This window comes from Macrosteles quadrilineatus, unplaced genomic scaffold, assembly GCF_028750875.1.
Source record: "Macrosteles quadrilineatus isolate MER2022 unplaced genomic scaffold, UCM_ALF_1.0 Scaffold_8__2_contigs__length_117827958, whole genome shotgun sequence".
Lineage (NCBI taxonomy): Eukaryota > Metazoa > Arthropoda > Insecta > Hemiptera > Cicadellidae > Macrosteles > Macrosteles quadrilineatus.
Window position 1 is genome coordinate 26,266,777 of NW_026542601.1, and position 20,103 is coordinate 26,286,879.

Sequence of the window (20,103 nt, forward strand, 5' to 3'; positions counted from 1 at the left end):
TTGAAAAAGTCCCCAATCTTGTAGCAGCATTTATCTGACAACAATTTGAACAAACTGGTTTTAAATCTTTTAAAATCTGTCAAACCCTTTATGGTGCTAGGCAGGCTATTATACAATTTTATGCCAGAGTAATATGGAGAATGTTCAATGGTGGAGGTGTTATGTCTAGGGTATGTAAGGCTATTCTTTTGTCTTGTGTTATAGTTGTGAAAATCAGAGTTATTTGGAAAACTTGATAAATTTTGTCTTATATACAAAATTAAATTATATATGTATATACTAGGAAAAGTAAGAATTTTGTGATTTTTAAAAATACTCTTACAGGATTTTTTTCCTTCAAGTCCAAAAATAATACGGATAATTCTCTTCTGCATTTTAAAAACTTTTTTTCTCCTATCTGAATTTCCCCAGAAGATCACACCATAATTAAACAAGTGATAGACATAACCGTAATAAACCATCATGAGAGTGGATATGTCAACAGATTTAGATAAAATAATGAACATAAAATGAGCTTTATTTAATTTTTTTACAACTTCACCAATATGATTTTGCCAAGTCAATTTTTGATCCACTGTGATGCCTAAGAATTTAACTGAGCTTACTGAATTTAGAGAAAGATTCAAATCTAATTTTGTTAATGAGTCTGATTTCTGGTAGTTTTTTTGGAATTCCATCAGAAGAGAAATTCCAGGTCCACAGTAATGATAGCCCGGGTATATGCACTTCCACCGGTCATAATTTTTCGTCCGAATTTTGTTCCAGGTCCACAGTAATGATAGCCCGGGCATATGCACTTCCACTGGTAATAAATTTTACCGCTGTGTTATCCGATTTTTTCATTATTCAAGTTAGTCTCGGCCCCGTTTCGCTCAGATAGTCGAACTTCTACTGTACTGTGCCGCTAAATAAAATCACAATTGCCGATCCGGACTACCGGGAGTCCGGTATGAGAGAGAGTCTACTGTACCTATTAACAGTCTTTTTAACTCTATTTCTGCTAACCAAGCAACATATTTATCATATCACGCTCAGTAATCACTATTTTTGATAATCCATCACTGCTGGAGTCTCAAACATTTTATTATTAAAGGGTACAGGCTGTCGGAGTTGGATTTCATATAATTTTGGTTAAATAAATCGATACTTTTTCTACGTTTAAGGTTTGTTTAATTGACACCCCTTGAAAAATGTTTCTTTTCTGTTTATTTAAAAAACGTTTGTGAAGATGCCTTTGCTAAAGCTTTGAAACCTAAATCTCATACGGTATTTGTGTTGATTTTCATTCATTGGTAGAAATTCTTTAAATGGAATGTATCAAACAAAACAAAGTTTGAATCCAATATAGTGTGAAAATGAGCTTTGTGGCATATTGTTAAAATATGGTGAAAGCAGCAAGGGAGATTTCAATGAAAATCACATCATTAATATTTAATACCAAAGTAGAACTCAACTTAAATATTATAGTTTTTTTACAAATAGGCCTAAAGTTTATCTAACTCACCTGAAAAAATTATAGCCCAGTGGTATATGGATTTACAATAGCCTAAATAAAATGTTATAAAAGGTTATAGAGGGTGGTCGCGAATAAGCCTTAAACTTTTTATTGGGTATAAGAGGAGCATAAATGGAACTCGTAAACGTGGTTTAAAAAAATATATCTGATACACACCCCCAGAGATGAGTTGTTTAAAGTTTTTTGAAAAAAATTGACATAATTGCAAAAATGGTGCATTTTTCGGGTTATTTAAAAACTTTTGTCAATATTAACAGTACCATCCCGTTCTCCACAAAATTTTGTATAAAAATACATGTACTTCAACTTGCCTAATTCTGCATAGCTACTTATTAAATTGAATAGAAATAAAAATTTGTGTTAAAAAAAAAAGTATAAAAATACGTAAACATCAAACTTTAAAAAAAAAGGTTTTAAAGAGCAGCAAATACTTTTAAAAACTGCTCCATAATCTTAGCTTTAAAACAATACCATAAAACGTAATATTTGAGTCGGATACATGTCCGCTATTCAAATTTGAATGGCGTAAAACACAGGTTATCCAAAACATTTTTCACTAATGTCGCGTCGTAATAATGTTTTTTAGATTATTTAAAATAGCACCATCTAAAAGGATTTTGAAATCAACTTTTTGGCAATACTTTTAAAACTAGATCAATTAGGCTTATTCAGCTATAAGGCCAATCTTATACCAATTCAAGTAAGACATAAGACATATTTTATTTACACAATACGTTCTTTATAAAGTACATTTCATACATAAGAACAGGTGTTTCGTCATAGTGATGTATTTTATAGTAAAATTAATAGTTAAAATAATTAAAATAAACTCATGTAGGATATCAGAGAATTTTTATCTACATTATAGGGTTCTCCAAAAATTCGTCAAGTGAATAGTAGGCTTTCTCAATTATTTTATCTTTTATTTTATCTTTGAATTGAGTAGCATTTAAAGTTTTAAGATACAGGGGTAATTCATTGTACAATCTAAGTCCCATATATTGAGGGCTGTTCCTAAAAGTCGTCAATTTGTGATGTGGTAATCTGAAATTATATTTATTCCTTGTATTATAATTATGTGTAAATTTGACTACATCTGACAAATTTTCCTTAGTGTTATGTATCCAATTTAGAATTTCATTTATGTATAATCCAAAAATGGTGTTAATTCTAAGATTTTTAAACAGGTTTTTACATGATTTTCTCCTTCTTGATTTGGTTAAGATTCTAATAATTTTTTTCTGTAAAATTAGTAGGGATTTAACTTCTGTTGACACTCCCCACAGTATGATTCCATACCTCAAGATGGATTCAACGTATCCATAGTAAACTGTGATACATGTATCCTGAGGTACACAGTTTATCAGGTGAAAGAAAGCAAAAGAAATAGATCTTAGTTTGCCTTTCATCTTATTTATGTGAATCTTCCAATTAATACGAGTATCAAGCAATACACCCAAAAATTTATGAGATTCTACTAAATTTGGAATTTTATCAAGAATTACATTGTTTTTTAAAGAAAATTTAATTATATGAGTTTTATCAATATTCAGCTTTAAACCATTATCTGTAAACCAATTTTCCATACAATCCAAAGTGTTTTCTATTGATACAATTAAGTTATTTACTGAATCCTCTCTTATGATTGCTGTTGTATCATCAGCAAATAAGATTAAATCTGTGCCAATAAGATATGTATGATATGATATTACAAATTAATAATAATCCATTTATACTTACTAAAAAAAACTACTACTTAACTACTTAGGTCTACTTTACTTAAAAAATGTAGGTACCTGTTATAAGTTTCTATTGGTAAACCTTCGTCGTAACTTTTAGCATTGATCACCTGACCATTCCCTCGGTGCGACCTGGTCAGCCTCCTCTTCGTAGAGTTCCGGAGGTGTTTGACTGCTGGTTTGAGAGCGGCTCTATGCCTTACGCTCAGCTACATTATCCTTTTGAGAACAAGAAAGACTTTGACGACCGATTCCCCGCCGACTTCATCGCCGAGGGCATCGACCAAACTCGAGGATGGTAATATGATTTAACTATCTACCTAGCTAACCAAATTAATCTTGTAATATAATTTTTTATGTTTTAATATTTTTAAGTATAGATTATTCTTAACATGTATTGTATTTTGATGGTTTTTAATTGTAAGATTATGTGTGCTATTTTTCATTAGGTTCTACACCCTTTTGGTTATATCAACAGCTTTGTTCAAGAAAGCTCCTTTCAAGAATCTCATTGCCAACGGTTTGGTGTTGGCTTCTGATGGTCAGAAAATGTCCAAGAGGAAGAAGAACTATCCTGATCCTATGGAGGTATGTTCGAAATCACAGATGTGGCAAGTTTTCCCCACATGACAGCAAAAGTGTTTCTGTAACTACTTTATAAAGATATAACTTTACAAATTCTAGGAGTTCTACACATCATCCATGGTTATATTAGCGAATTTCCCATATAGGGAATAAGCTATTACCGTAGGTCTCATGGTAAGACCTGGACGACGGACCGATTTACCTTTTCGTTTTGAGGTCCCCAGAGGCACAAATTATTAGTACATATTCTTGTCTATGGACATATTTTAATGAAATTTGGAAAATTTGGAAAATTTGTACTAAGCTATCAATATTTCAATAAAAAACTTACCTTATTATCTTCCCTGTAAGATGAAAACCTAAGAACTCATTAAATTAAAAATATTTAAATATGAGATAAATCTGAAAATTTCTAGGGAATCATTTAGTGGAATTCCAGCCAGGTAAATGGAAATTCCCTTAGTCTGCAGGTTTGCTACAGCGGGTGGTATTTTATTTTAAAACAATTTGTTAAATTAATATCATCTTGTTCGAAATTCAATACAGTTTAAGCGTTTGTACCAGTATACTCAACATGAACTGTGATTGGCAAAAGTGTTTGAACATCTAACAACCCACAATCAACTTTCAAGTACACATTTATTTATTCGTGAATAGAATTTTGATAGGGAAAGTATACTTGAAGACAAAATGAAGCTTTTAGCGGATTGGGGGAAAAACAAGATATTTTAAATTGAAGCGTTTGACAATATGAAACCTACAGTAGACTCCCTCTTATCCGGACTCCTCGGGACCGAGGCCAGTCCGGATAACGGGTTTTCCGGTTAAACCGACGTCCCCAAAAACTCAATAAAACGGACCGTTTAAATGCATACTGTATACAGTATTTGACTTAAATTTAGGAGAGCATTGTATTTAGACTGTGATCACTGGTCTCAAATCATTCCCACGAGAACAGCCATTTCAATACCGCCCACTTCCTGCCGATCTAGTCCGGTTAAACCGACGTGCTGATAAAACTTGTCCGGTTAAAGAGATGTCATTTCCGCCAAGTGCAGTCCGGTTAAACCGATGTCCGGTTAAAAGGTGTCCGGATAAGAGGGAGTATACTGTATGTCCTATCTTTCCCTCCTAGGTTTGTTCCGGTGATATAAGACAACCCTAACAAAGCAGGAGTTAACCATTGATTTGTGATTCTGACTTCAGCTGTCTTAAAAAAAAAACAGTTGTAACAACACCCAGTTTAAATATTTGTCAACAGATAGTCCACAAGTACGGTGCGGACGCATTGAGGTTGTACCTGGTCAACTCACCCGTGGTACGAGCGGAGAACCTCAGGTTTAAGGAGGAAGGAGTCAGAGACATCCTTAAGGACGTGTTCCTGCCGTGGTACAACGCTTATAGATTCCTCATACAGAACATACAGCGCATCAATCAGGTAACAACTATACTTATGCTTTCAACTTCATGGATTATTCAGTTTTATGCCAATTTTTACCTCAATAATTATAATAATAGGCTATAATTATTTACCAATACTTGGTTTTTCTATCTAAAAAAAAAAATAAAATTCAAATTTCTCTTAAAACAAATTTTTGGTGGACACACACAACAAGGATAAGCTAAAAGTGGTAAAATACCTACTTTGAGGCGCAACGTACAAAGAGTTCACCCATTCCATCAACTTTTAACTCAAGCAGTCTACTGGTTATTTTGAAATCACAGATGCGGCAAATTTTCCCCTTTCCATACTTGATGATGCCACAATATAGTAGCTAAACTTTTAAGAAGTATTCTGAGCGACCACCTAAAGAAACTGTAGACGTAATAAATGGCTTCAATTAGTAATTTTAAATAGTATAAACTTATATTTTTGTGATTTCAGGAGGAATCAATAACGTTCTCGTTCAACGAGGAGAGTGCAACTTCCACCAACATCATGGACCGATGGATTTTGTCCTTCACACAGTCACTACTAGCCTTCATACGCCGTGAGATGGGAGCATACAGGTAGGCCTACAACTAAATAAGTCTACTATGGATCCATCTATGTCTCTATTGATTATAAATTAATTAAGAGTTTGAGAAACATAATACCACTAACCATTAATCTCTTGTCAGGCCTTGTTTGTTACTACATGTTTTTTTGTCCTGTCTCAGGCTGTACACTGTGGTGCCGCGGCTGGTGCAGTTCATTGACAATCTGACCAACTGGTACGTGCGCATGAACCGACGTCGGCTCAAGGTAGGTTTTCTTGCATTTCGTATACTTTTCTTTTATCCTTTTTGTTTTTGAATTTATTTCTCAGCTTTTCGGCACCAGACCTAATTCAAGTAAAAATTGCTGATATCATAAGTTATTGGACACATTTTAAGATTATATAAACAAATAACCAAGCAAATTATAAACATGGGAATTGTTTCATTGAATAGAAAATTTTAAACAGTTTTATACAGTAACTGCAAAACAATAATTATATAAATGTCAGTAATTATAAAAAGTGGCAGTCAATTCGTAGGCAGCGCCACCAGCATACAATGTACCAGCATAGCAACGCTGGTGGCACTGCCTACGAATTGACAGGCAAAGCCCTCTCCGAGTACTTAACGCTTTTTACCATGTGGTTAGCATTCTGGGTTATAGTAGTATGTTTCCTGTGGTAACGTATCCGTCACTTCTCTCCATGTATTCCTCAACTACTGGATGTGTTGCAGGGGGAGGGAGGAGTGTCGGACTGTCAGCAAGCCCTAGCCACTCTGTCTACTGTACTGTTCACCATGGTGAGGGTGATGGCTCCCTACACTCCGTTCCTCACAGAGCTCATGTACCAGAACTTGCGACAGCTCACCCATCGCCAGGAGAAGAGTGTACACTTCGTCATGATGCCTCAGCCCAGGTATAGTCACTTACTAAGTTAGTTTTTATGGTCCCAGGATAGCATAATGAGCAATTTTACTGATAAATTGTGTTTATACTCTTATCGTATTATGAACAAATTTTATTGTATATTTAGAAGTAAATTGACTTTGTTTTGGTGTTGTAGTACTGTTAAAATCCTCGATACAAGTAGGTTGTACAAGTTTGAGGATGAATGAATAATTTAAGGAATACTTACTTACCTGTACTTGAATACCTGAATTCCTCATTGTTGACCGATATAGTGTGATGAATTGCAACATTTGCCATATTGCCTTTGTTGAATTCATTTTAGCCAAACTGTAACTTTTTCCAGGACATCTCTGATTGACGAAGACATTGAGAGGGCTGTGTCTCGTATGCAGAGCGTGATTGAATTGGGAAGGAAGATTCGGGACAGAAAAACCTTGCCCATCAAGGTACTGTTATTTTATTTTAAATCTATTTTTACTTTATACAGTGGAGTCCCGATAATCCAAACTTCGGTAATCCGAAAGTCCGCTTAATCCGAAACCCAAAAATATATATATTTTTTTTTTTTGAACATTTTTTAAATTTTTTTAGAAAAACTTGAAATTTTTTTGAAAAATTTTTAAAATTTTTTTGGAAATTTTGTTGTAAATTTTTTGAATTTTTTTTTTTACTAAATTTTTAACACAGTTAGCTGTACCTTGTCAAAGTATTCTGTAGCGGCCGGGCAAGATAGACTTTTTTGTAGAGTATTTTAGTAAATATTTCACCATTTTTGTTATTAACATTTTTCATTTTTGTCCCGGGTTCCAATCCCGCCAAATCACAAATGGATTTTATTAAGTGATAGGCCTAATGCTGCAACCACTAGTTCTAGCCTTAAGTAATGTGAAAAACAATCCCAAAAAATTTCAAAAAATAAATTCTAAGCTCCATTTGGATATGTACATTTTGCTTAATCTAATGTGTGTTTACAAAATATTTCCAGTCATAAATTTTATTTCAAAATTTAAAAAAAATAAAAAAACAAAAATCTTTTAATCCTAAATATTTGGTAATCCGAAATGGGCCCGGTCCCAACCATTTCGGACTAACGGGACTCTACTGTAATACAATAGTTGAACACAACCATAAAATAAAATAAATGGTAAATCTGTAAAATTTCTACATGAGGTGTTGAAAACTAACAAATATATAAAAAAATATTTTTAAGCAACTTTTGAATTGTCAACATGACAAATGAGATTAAATAAATAAAATTCACTTATGTACCAGACTTGGCAATTAATAAGCCGGTAGTCTGGATTTCCAAGCAAATCACAGATCCTTACTCCCGTGTTATATATGTTACTTTGTTAGCTTCAGTACTTGAAAACACATAGATCAGGAAACAAGAGTTTTGGCACTGAAGACAAAAGCCCTAGTCAGTAATCTAGCAGGCCAATATGTCCGTTGGTTGGTCTAATACCAAAACCATTAATGTTTTTATATAGTTAAGTAATGTATTTTAAACAAATTACATTCATTTATGTTCTGGTGTTTTAATTTAGTGTGCATATTTGAGAAAAAAATGTGCTTATAGTATGTCTAAATTTCTATTAACTTGGCATTTTTCAACCTCGACACCCTTTCCAAACACACTATGCAGAGTTTGTATCAATCAATCAATCAATCAATAAATCTTTATTCAATACATACAACAAGTGTACATGAATGTGTCATCAACCTAAAACGACTTCACATGATTTCACCTACTTCCCTACTTGCTTAGTCATACAGTTTTTTTATTACAGTGTTCAAAACTTTCCAAACTATAAAATTCGCTATAAATTAAAAACCCCTTAAGTTTATTTTTGAATTTATTTACGCTACTTTCGTTTCTAATACTGCTGGGGAGGGAATGCATGAATTTGATTCCAATATAATTAGGACTTTCCTTAAATTTTTCTTTTTTATGTTTTTTAGTTATGAAGTTTAGTTTGTTTCTAGTGTTATAATTATGTACGTCTTTCTGTCTTTGAAGTTCTGATTCATGATTTTTAACATACATTATCGTCTTATAAATATAGAGACTGAAAACGGTAAAGAACTCTAATTCTTTAAAATGATTTTTACAGGATTCGTTTATATCAAGATTAAGGATACACCTAATGGCTTCTTTTTGTAAATGTAAAATTTTGTTTAAATTGAATTTACTTGTTCCTCCATAAATTTCTATCCCGTAAGAAATATGTGAGTGAATAGTAGCAAAGTAAACCTTTCTTAAGATTTCTCTGTTGCATAATGGATATAAGCGTCTAATAGCAAAAATACTTGAGCTGATTTTATTACATAAGTTGTCAACATGTGAGGTCCAATTAAGTGTGCTATTTAAGGCACACTTCATCAAGTGTAGGACTGTTATGTTCCACAACCTTGATAATCATTGATGATTACGAGAGTAATACCAATCAGTAGATGTAGTGATTTGTTTCCCTGTGACAGTACCCATTGCCGGAGGTGGTTGTGATAGTGAACAGTGAGACGCAAGTGTCCGAGGTGTTGCGGCTGCAGCAGTACATCACTGAGGAGCTGAACGTGCGTAAGGTGACTGTGACGGCCGACAAGCAGACCTACGGAGTGTCCTTGCGTGCGGAGCCGGACCACAAGACACTGGGCGCACGGCTCAAACAGGCCTTCAAACCTGTCATGGCAGCGATAAAGGTGAGTTAAGGATTTTGCAGAGTGTGCGTTTTAACTATGGACGTGATTGTACATTTAGTTCAGAAGACAAGACAGGATTTTTATTTCCTTCATGATATTCAGTATGGGAACGGGGGAGGAATTTTCTTCTCCTGCCACAAGGAAAACTTGTACTGTAGTTTGTTTTTAATATCTTAAGTAAAAATTCTTGCAATATTGGCAATAGTGACAAGCATAATCAATTTTCAGTCTTTCTTTATTATACGGTTCTTTGTCATTATGACTGTAATCCATAATCTCAGCTGATCGATCGTTATTATCTCCAGTACATTGCAGGGTCACTCTATATTCTCCTGCAATAGCAGCAAAATCGCGCACTTCTCCTGTGATCATATGTCACCATCTAAATTGGTAATACAACATAGGCCTAATTGAGCAAAGCTCACTTTCCCTCACTTTGTAACTTCTTTGTAAGGGCATCAGAATGTAATGGCTTGACCAATTGATATGAAATTTGGCCAACAGCTAAAGAATACTGAGCACAATGTTTTGGTAAAAAATATTTTCAAATTGCCTTCTGGATTTTATTTTACGGGGCACACAATTTCGCTTGTTATTTTAATGTAAGTTGAAAGAAAAATTATATTGGGTTTATGACATATAGGTTTATCTCGTTTCATTTTAATAAGATAAACATATGTTAATTGTTTGTAACTGTTTTGTTTACATATCAATGTTTACTTTCATCATAGGTTAAAGTTGGAATGTAACAGTAACAGGTACATAGTTCATCTACCACCAGATAAACCAGTTCATCTGTGTTGAAGTAACAGTTTTGCTGTATTTGTTTTGAGCATGCCTCAAAGGCCACGTCATAATATTGGTCGTCGCACCGATAATGCAAATATTGTAAGAGAGTGGTGTCATGAACAAGAAGAACCAGATGAAGCAGTGGCGGAAGAAGCTGTTAATGATAGGCAGTTAGCTAATCAATTCCAACATGAATTAGATGCACAAAAATTTTACACTTGCACTAACTGTCATCGCCAACAACTAACAGCTTCAAACCAACCACCGATTTGTTCGCGTTGTCGTTCAAATGCAACTAAATTCACGGCGTTAAATAATATATGGATGTGTCAAGTGTCCTGAACGAATTAACTGACCTGACGATTATAGAACAAATGTTGATTGCACGAGTACATCCTGCTATGCTGCTATGTTTCCATTGGTAAAAACAAAAAACCCTTGATTGTCTTTATAGATTTAGCTAAAGCCTTTGACACCGTTGACAGACGATTACTTCTTAATAAGTTGAAATGTATAGGGGTGAGAGGTGTCACTTTAAAATGGTTTGAAGATTATCTCGCCGAACGTTTCCAAATTGTCTCAATTTTAAACCAAAATAGTTCACAAAAAAGAATGATTATGGAGTTATCCAGGGTTCGACCTTGGGGCCTCTGTTATTTTTAATATACATAAATAACCTGGGCAAAATTAACTTAAACAAAGGGCAGATCTTTCTGTACGCCGACGACACGGCGCTCTTGTTCGAGGGCGACAGCTTGCCGGAGGTGTACAGCAGCGCCGAGCGCGGCCTTCTCACTGTCAAGCGATGGTTCGACCAGAATAAGCTAACTGTTAACTTATCAAAAACAAAATACATGCCGATTTCACTAAGATCTGATTATGATCCTTTAGATTTAGATTTAAAATTACATAGTTGTGGTGCCGAGATTGAATGTGACAAGTGTGAAAGTATTGAACGTGTGAATGAGTTTAAGTATTTAGGGGTGATGTTTGATAGCCGGCTGAAATGGACTAGTCACATAAATCAAATTAGATGTAAACTACGTAAATTCATTTTTGTTTTTTCTAATATATCCAAAATTTTACCTCTTGATCTTTTAAAAAACATTTACCATGCATACATACAGTCTATTCTACAATTTGGGAATCTAGCGTGGGGTGGTGGCTATAAAAGTATTCTGGCCCCTATCGAAATTATTCAAAAAGCCATTATAAAAATTGCTCTACGGAAACCTCGCCGCTACCCCTCAGAATATGTCTTTGACGAGTTCAGAGTTTTTAATCTTTCACAGCTTTATATAAGATCATTAATTATATACATTTTCAAAAACAAAAATTCTCTTTTTAAACAAACTTCTCACAACTATCCTACAAGATTTGCTTTGAACACCGGGATAGAGTTACCTAAGATCACTAAAAGTATTAATAAAACGTCTCCCCAATACATTGCAACAGTTATTTTTTCTAAATTACCCACTCAGCTAAAAAACCCGGAGCCGTGCAGTCTGTTAAAATATAAAAAACTCGTAAATAAATGGTTGGTGGAACTCGGACGCGGGCATATCGACAGCTTGTTTGTATCCATGTATTCCTTCTAAAGCACAGTCAAATACAACGATTGAATGACTGTCAGGCTGTGATGTTTGTGTGTGGATGTGCATGCGTGTGAGTGTGAGTGAGTGAGAGGGGGCGAGTGAATGGCTCCTAGGACATGCAGGGACAGAGCAGAGACGGCCTAACTAATGGAACTGTGGGGCCAGCAGCCGCCTGATGTCCGGGTGCAACTGAGCAACTGAGCTGAAGTGTGTTGTGTGTTATGTGTGTTATGTGTGTGCTGTTGTCTGTCTGTGTGTGTATGTTTGTGTGTGTGTGTGGTTTCCGAGTCTCAGTTGATACGTACGTGGTTTGTTAGTATGTGTAGTTTTGTTTTCGCCTTTACTTCCTCTTGTGGTTCCTACATTTAAAAAAAAAAATAATAATTTGTATTAGCTCAATGTGCAATCTTACTCCTTCAAAATGTATGTAGAATAATAATTTTAGTTATTAATTACATTTTATATCAAATTGTATGTTGACTACTGGTGAAGCTCATTCCCCACACACAGGCTGTGCCTATGTGGGGAATAATCCATCTGTGTGTACAACCATGTGTAACAATTTTTGTGCTTTGATGGAATAAAGTATTTTTCATTTCATTTTTTTCATTTCATTTTTATGCCCATTTACAAAGTACAAGCAAATGGTCAGGATGGCCAGTTTCACTACAAAGGTACAGTATGAACTATCAGATAAATTTGTCATTCTTTAGAATTTAAATAATATCGGGCAAACAAACGGTGAATCTGTTGAAAGGGAACATATTGAAGGGTGTTAGCTGCTTTAGCCATTGACAATCTTTAAATAATGCTTCGCTCATTTATGCTTCTAAAGTGTAACGGCAGACCGCCCTAGTGTAAATATATCATCATCGTCTCTCACAACAGTTGCAAAGTTGTGAACATATCCCACGATCGTGGCAAACCCGTAAACATCTCCTGCAATCAGGGAGACAACAGCACCTTCTTCCGCAAATGTTGCGAAGATGAATATATCATTGTTGTCATTAGCGGTAAAGTCGTTTTAATCTCCCGCGATCGCAGCAAAAACGCAAACAATCAGAACTTATCTTGTTCCGAAAAAATCCCATTCATCCCTAAACTAATCAATTGAACAATAAAGTGACACAGCGGGAGGGTATTTTAAGCAGAATTTGAATACTGGTTGAAAGTAGAATGGAGGGAAATTACCTTTAAAGCTTTGTTACTTACTATGATCAGCTGTTTCTATATTCAGGATTAGTTAGAAGTCCAATGATTAAGGAAACCTAGGTTCACTTTTCAACTGGGAATTCTGATGAATTGACTTTGAATGTTTTGGTAGTGTTAATCCTACTACCAAATCACATAATGACTACTTGGACAAGTTATTAAAGTGATTTTATTTTAGAATATGCAACTCTATCCAAGATTATTGTTGTTTATAATCAACAAACTGCTTTGTCAATTAATAACTCTATTAATAACCATTATTGGTTCATGATTTGATGTCATATTCATCCTAGTGTTGTAAATATTTTATTTCCATTAAATACATGTAATCTCTTTATAATCCCTATGTGTTACCCGTTCAAGGCTGGTACTTTAACAGTTTGTGTCTGTGTTCAGGAGCTGACCAATGAGCAACTGCAGGAGTTCCAGCAGACACAACAGTTGGAAGTTCTAGGACAAAAGATTGACCCCAGCGAACTCCGACTCTTCTTCAGCTTCACTGGACCTGGGGCCGACCTGTTGGCTCAGAAGTATGAGGCAACTTCTGATAACGATGTGAGTTGTACTTTATCTAGAATTATTTTGATAATTGAGCCGGCTTATGTGGATATTCTGGGTGTATGCAAAAAATACCGAACCAACTGGCCTGTAGTTTTACCCAATGGTAGACGATGTACTTGGCCAACACCCAGGCCTTATGTCCTTAAAATCCCTTCAGGCACTGCCCTGTTGACGTCATAATCACATCATAATTATCTGCGTTCTCATTATTTTCAAAGCTCAGGTAAAGGAAGTATTTGAGAATAATAGGTTGAGGATTCTTAGATTCCTGATAAAGAAAATGACAAAGCCAAACCTATTTATGGTTAAACTAATCATAATAATACTTTTATCTTATCTTGCAGGGGGAGGGGGCGAAGTCACAAAGCACCTCATCAGAATTTCTCAAATTATTGCACACCCCAATAAGTTGATTTATTGAGAGACCTTAAATAACCAAGCACTTGATAAATGCATGCAGTTCCTCTTTGGGAAGGTGACTCCCAAGACCATATTGCCAAGCCAAGAGTGTCTTTCTTACCTCAGAGAGCTCCTCATAGTCAAAGAGCAAGGAAATAGCTGTGTCCTTTGACCTGCTGCATTTCCTGCACCATCATACAAACCCACACATTGCAGAGGCTTTCTGAACCAGCTGTGTCCGGTACTCAGGTCCACTTTTTTCTAATTTTTCGCCCATCCAGTCTCAGAATATCTCAAGACGAGGCAACCTGTTTTAATGGTGTGTGAAGAGCGAGCAGAGTGTTAATCACAAAACAGAACAGTCCTGGGAAAGTCCTTTGTACTCCTATGTATTTTATGTAAAGTTCGCCACTTACCTTGTAATAGTACGGTGTTTTAGTGTAATAGTAAGATGTGGCAGATCCCACATCTTAAATGATTAATCTTGTTTTATATGTCTTATCTTATAGGTAGGCTTACTTAATTTAACTTTGTTCTTTGCAGGTTTTGGTGCTTCTAGATGTGACACCAGACCAAGAGCTTCAGGCGGAGGGTTTGGCTCGAGAGTTTGTCAATAGAGTACAAAAGCTGAGGAAGAAGGCTCATCTGGTACCAACAGACCAGGTAAGTTTACTCACTGGATTATTTAGTAGTTTTAAGATGTATTGACAGTTCCAAGATTTTATGAAAAGCAAGTCTGGTATGATGCACACAAGATACTCACTAAGTTTTAAGTTCTGTGAACTTCTTGGAAAAGTGCTGCGGGTTAGAAAACATATTTCTAAAGTTAATTTTTGGTACCAGAACGGCTGTTGTTGCTCTCTTCGAATACATATTTAACCGCTAAATGATATGAACAGTTGCAAATAGCTTATTATTTGAACTTAGTTAGTTTTAAAATTAAACATTTCACATTACAAGGACAAACAAAATTAAATCAAGAAGACCAAAGAAGAACAATCCTAAATATTTCCAGGGTTGTAGCTGTTTGGCTATAGAATGTGTTGCAAGCGGAAATAGAGCAGTTAGATACTTTTTTAGTGTTACAATTGAGCAGTCTTTACCTTTGTATTTGAGTAGCTGGTTTAAAAGAATAATTCCTAACCTAACTGATTAAAATCCTTATAGAACTCAATAAGATTGTTTTAGTTGAACATTATGATCTATTTTGAGTGGTCAGTAAAAGTAAAAGTTTGTCTGTGGTAGGTGACAGTGTACTATGATACTGAGGGAGAGTTGGCAGACATTGCTGTCAAGTACCACCAGTTTATAGAGACGGCCACTCGCACACCCTTCAAACCAATGGCTCAGCTGCAAGGCAAAGTGATGGAGCAGGAGGTTCAACAGGTCAGTTTTATACTTAGAAATCATTATTGTTGAAATGTAATAAATTGTAACAATATGTTGAAGATAAATCATAAATCAATTTAGAAAGATTTCTATGCATTTAACACCGTATATTTTACATTGTTGTACGGGAACAGTCCAAATCCTGGTCTCGTTTCTAGGCTATCTAACATCAACGTTTTGTTAGATTTCATCATTAATTGAAAGCCCAGTGACCATTAGTATCTTTATCCAGGATCAAACCAGGGAACTTTAGAGCGAATAACAGATGAATTCAATAACATTCAAACCACAATTTTACTAAAAGTAAGCTGGGTTGTGTAGTTCACCTACAATTTCTAACTATTCTGATTTTTTGCAGGTGAAGGGATCTAAACTCACCCTAAAACTAACAGACCACAAGGAAGGTCAGGCAACCAAACCTTCCATAACACCAGCTTGCAGGTTAGTAAATGCTAAAGACTACTTCAACACTTAACATAATCCATTAACAATATCCTGATCAGTGTCAGAGATTCCTTGTTGGCTGTTCTATTCTATGTCTATTAAATTATCTATTATCTATTAAATCTATATATCTATCTAACATGACATCATTTGAAAAGTCTTAAAAATGATAAATTTGGTCCCATACTACTGGACCGAATTACACGTGGTTGGTACCAAATGAAAAGTATTTTCCTTTAGATGTGCAGAAAGAATCCCTTAAAAATTAAAATAAGCTCAAAAATAAGCACAAAAAATGAATTAAATTTTTTTTTTTAATGAACATGGGCCTTATGGGTTGCCATGTTGGTGACGAAATAACAACAAAATATAAACAGAAAATCAAAAAAATTAAAGAAATTCCAATCACATGTTTTATTTACAGCTTGGGCTGAAAATAGAGAAGTTTTCCACAATACATACTTTTGGTCGAGTTTTCGAATACGATGCGAGATCTCTTGTGTTTTTAACAGATACCCAAAGTAAAAGTGGATAGGCTGGATGAAAAGCAAAATGTTTGAGCAGAGGTACAACTTCTAAAGAATTCACCATTAACCATAAACTGACAACTGTTTGGTGATCAACATAGTACAACATATACCACTGTGTAAAATCTTTTATCTAAAAACCTCGCTTTTTTATTTGTTCCTAATGTTTGCCAGTGTACTTTGTACTACATATTTAGATATTTAACAGTGTACAAATATATTTAATATTTGAGCTGCCTTGTATTTTTCGATTGCATGAAAGCTATAGAAAGAAAACAATAGAATAGAAAGAAACCTCCTATTTCCTCACACATCTATTGTAGGGTTTTGTTAAAAAAAACATTCAGTCATAAACAGCTATTTCTGGTATGCATTATAAGAAACAAAGGTATTGATAATCAAAAACCCTAAAAATATTTAGAATGTGTACAATTTTGTGATTGTAGTAAATAGAAGGTAAATTTGTCTTCCAGGTATGTGAGGGTTGTCTTGCAAGGTCTGGAGCCCAGTAATGGAGTCAGTGGCTCTATCGGCTACATACTACTGGAGAACCCTGCTGGAGAAAACCTCCTGACGTTACAGCAGCTGGAGAAAGAGGTTAGTCAACTACAACTCCAAAATGGCAACTGCTTAAAACAGTCTAGTCATTATAGCAGTAAATCTCCATTAATGCACCATATTTGTCCATTGGTCTAACAGGTTTTTCGTTTTCTACAATGAAAAGTCTTCTGGGCGCGTTCTATGGAGTTTGTGCCTGTTCGGCAGGAGTTGAGCAGAGTTGCTCACTTGTCAGTGCTGTAGTTCAATGCCGCATGAAATGTTAAGTTCTGTATTAAATGCAACACCATAAACAATATATTGTTATATAACCTCCCTCACTATAACAAGATATAGACAATTAGCTTGTTGTTAGGTGAGCTACCTGTTTTATTTACATAATACAGTGTGTAAATTAAGTATTGAAACAGATCTGTATTTTTTAAACCGAAATAAATTGAATTATTCTGTTTGTGGCATTAATTGTTAACAAAGGTTCCATAATTTTTTACATCAAAAATATTTGTTAAACCCCCCTAACAGGGTCGGGGTAAGGGGGTGACTTATTTTTCCAAATAGCAACCCCTCATTTTGAAGGATTTGTCAAAAGAAACACAATGACGCAAACCCGAGATGGATATCTCACCCCTAGCCAAAATGGCAGGTATTCCAAAATTTGATTTACTGTATGTAAAAAAGTCCCAATTTCACAAATATGGAAATAAATCTGTATTTTTAAAACCGAAATAGATAGAAATATTCTGTTTGTGGAATTGATTGTTAACATAGGTTCCATAATTTTTTATATAAAAAATATTTTTAACCCCTTTAACAGGATCTGGTTGGGGTGTTGAATTTTTTTTTAATAACAACCCCTATTGAGTGACCCCTCATTTTGAAGGGTTTGTCAAAACAAATACAATGGCGCAATCACTCAATAGGGGTTACTATTTGAAAAAAATAAGTCACCCCCTACCCACTACCCTCTTAGGGGGGTAAAAAATTTGTTTTGTGTAAAAAATTGCGGAACCTTTGTTAAGAATCAATGCTACAAATAGAATATTTCTATCTATTTCGGTTTTAAAACAGATTTGTTTCAATACTTAATTTACACACTGTATAATGTCTTTTTCAGGGAAACGTTAAATTAGTGTTGCCTTAATTAGAAAATTGTCAAGTTCGATGAACATTGGTACTCACACACACATTGTAGGCTAACAAAACTGTTAACTGTTTAGTGACTCCACTTTCCAACTCTTTGCTGTATTACAGGTGAGAGTGTTGTTTGGACTGCAGTGTCGTAGTAAGGTGTTCCTTTACACTGAGGAAGGTAAACTCCTCTCTCAAGACATCATGTCCAAACTGCACCAGACCTCGGTGTTTGTCACTGGTAAACCAACCGAGACTAAACTCTCGTCACAGCCTAGAAATGGCCCGGACTGCAGGTTAGTTGATTGTAGTTGAACCTAAAGCTATTTTACTCAGTTTATATTTCTGAACAGACAGTAATATTTTGTAATATGGTTCAGGGTAAATTGTAAGGGTGGTAAAATCTGTTTATATTTTTGCTTCCTACAAAACTACAATTTTGCACCTTGTTATCAGGTTTGTCAATGTCCAGTGGAAGGACAAGCAAGGTGTCCTGTTCCTAGAGAACCCTGTAGGTGACGGTCTGCCACAGGACCAGGACCTAGCCTCTCTACAGGACCTGGCCCGTAGGCTGTTCCATCTGGAAGGCAAAGCAGTGACTGTCTCCAAGCCTGATAATGGGGTTGTTACTGTCACATAGTATTATGGGAAATATACTCATTGTAAATAACTTAGTCAGTATTTTTTCCCCCTGTTCTTAAATAAAAGTGTACAAGCTCTTTAGGTTTTATTAAGTCAGTTTGGATGTAAAATATATGATAGGGCTAAGTGTTTTTTTCTTTTCAATCTGGCCTAAAACTAAACGTTATTAATTTTGGTTGTCATCCAACGTTTCCATGACACTTTTGTGTTTTGTAAAACAATTAGACATTTTGTTCACAATGATTAAAAATACTTAACCCTTCCCGGAAGGGTGACGGATATATCCGCCTAAGTCTTTGGCGATAAAGGACGGGTGACAGATATATCCGCCTTCTCTTCAGACAGACTGGCAGGTGCTTGAGCAGTAACCAGATGTTTTGCGGTACCAAGGCGCCACTTTCCTGCTCTCTCCATGGCTGCGCTCTCTCCCGCACTCCCCCCTCTCTCACGCGCCTACCCTCTCCCGCTCATCCTCCTCTCCCCTCGCACCACCCACCTCTCCTACGTTCCCCCCTCGACGTTTCGCGCTCAACACTATGTTGTCTTTATTTATTGTTTACATATTGTTCTTTATTTATTGCCTATTGTTGTCATGGTCATATCTTCAAAGATGGTGGCGGATATATCCACTGCTTTTCTACTCATCTGCGGACGGGTAGCGGATATACCCGCATATTTAAAAACGAGTAAAAAAAATATTTTGACAGTATGAAGTGTTCTATTGTGGTTATTTTATGTATACTTGTCCTATCCCATAATTTTTTCCCGTCCTATATCACGATTTCGCCTGTCCGAGAAGGGTAAATAGCATGATTTGGTATGACTTGTTGGTTTTCTTTTTGCAACACTACACTGAATAATATACTTTTCGACTAGACCTTATAATGATGCATTCACAGACTGTAATTTATTAACGAATGTCATTAGCAAGTTGGATTTGTTTAAAAGCAAACTGTAATCATTGGAATACCAAGCAGACTGGACTGTTAGCCATAAAACCTATCCACTCTAAATGCTTACCTATATTTTTACTATATTTAAAACTATTTACTGTATTTACTCTATGGCCAAATTTAATATTTTGAACATTACTGGGAAAAATTACATTTTAAACTGTGGAGTTTAGATATGTAGGCCTGCTAAAAACCTTGTGAGATTATTAGCAAAATGTCAGCCACCTGTGAGACAATTGAATGAATTTTTGATGTAGCTTTTTACACAAACATTACAGTACCTATAAAAATCCTTATGTTGTGTTGAATACTCTTTTTAAGGAATCCTTGCTATTTCTAAATACAAGAATATGGTATGCATATCATGAAAGTTCCCTACTACTGTGCCAGCAAAATTGTTTACTTTTAAAACAACTAGTGTCCCTGTTGTTCGAATTCGAGCAATTGCTAAGTACTACAGGCGTTATTTTAAGACG

General features: G+C 35.2%; 1 protein-coding gene across 1 annotated transcript in view; it reads left to right on the plus strand.

The window, feature by feature from the left end:
• LOC128999471 (isoleucine--tRNA ligase, cytoplasmic) overlaps positions 1–18,702 on the plus strand; it is a 39,207-nt gene extending 20,505 nt beyond the window's left edge. Inside the window, exons 10-24 of the mRNA XM_054426012.1 lie at positions 3,356–3,553; positions 3,705–3,843; positions 5,102–5,278; positions 5,726–5,850; positions 6,001–6,085; positions 6,556–6,737; positions 7,074–7,176; positions 9,212–9,430; positions 13,423–13,581; positions 14,530–14,649; positions 15,232–15,372; positions 15,734–15,816; positions 16,820–16,943; positions 18,156–18,328; positions 18,489–18,702. Of these exons, the coding sequence (XP_054281987.1) occupies positions 3,356–3,553; positions 3,705–3,843; positions 5,102–5,278; positions 5,726–5,850; positions 6,001–6,085; positions 6,556–6,737; positions 7,074–7,176; positions 9,212–9,430; positions 13,423–13,581; positions 14,530–14,649; positions 15,232–15,372; positions 15,734–15,816; positions 16,820–16,943; positions 18,156–18,328; positions 18,489–18,672 (2,212 nt within the window). The 3' untranslated portion in view covers positions 18,673–18,702. The remainder of the gene's footprint in view (positions 1–3,355; positions 3,554–3,704; positions 3,844–5,101; positions 5,279–5,725; positions 5,851–6,000; positions 6,086–6,555; positions 6,738–7,073; positions 7,177–9,211; positions 9,431–13,422; positions 13,582–14,529; positions 14,650–15,231; positions 15,373–15,733; positions 15,817–16,819; positions 16,944–18,155; positions 18,329–18,488) is intronic.
• Positions 18,703–20,103: the final 1,401 nt, after the last annotated feature.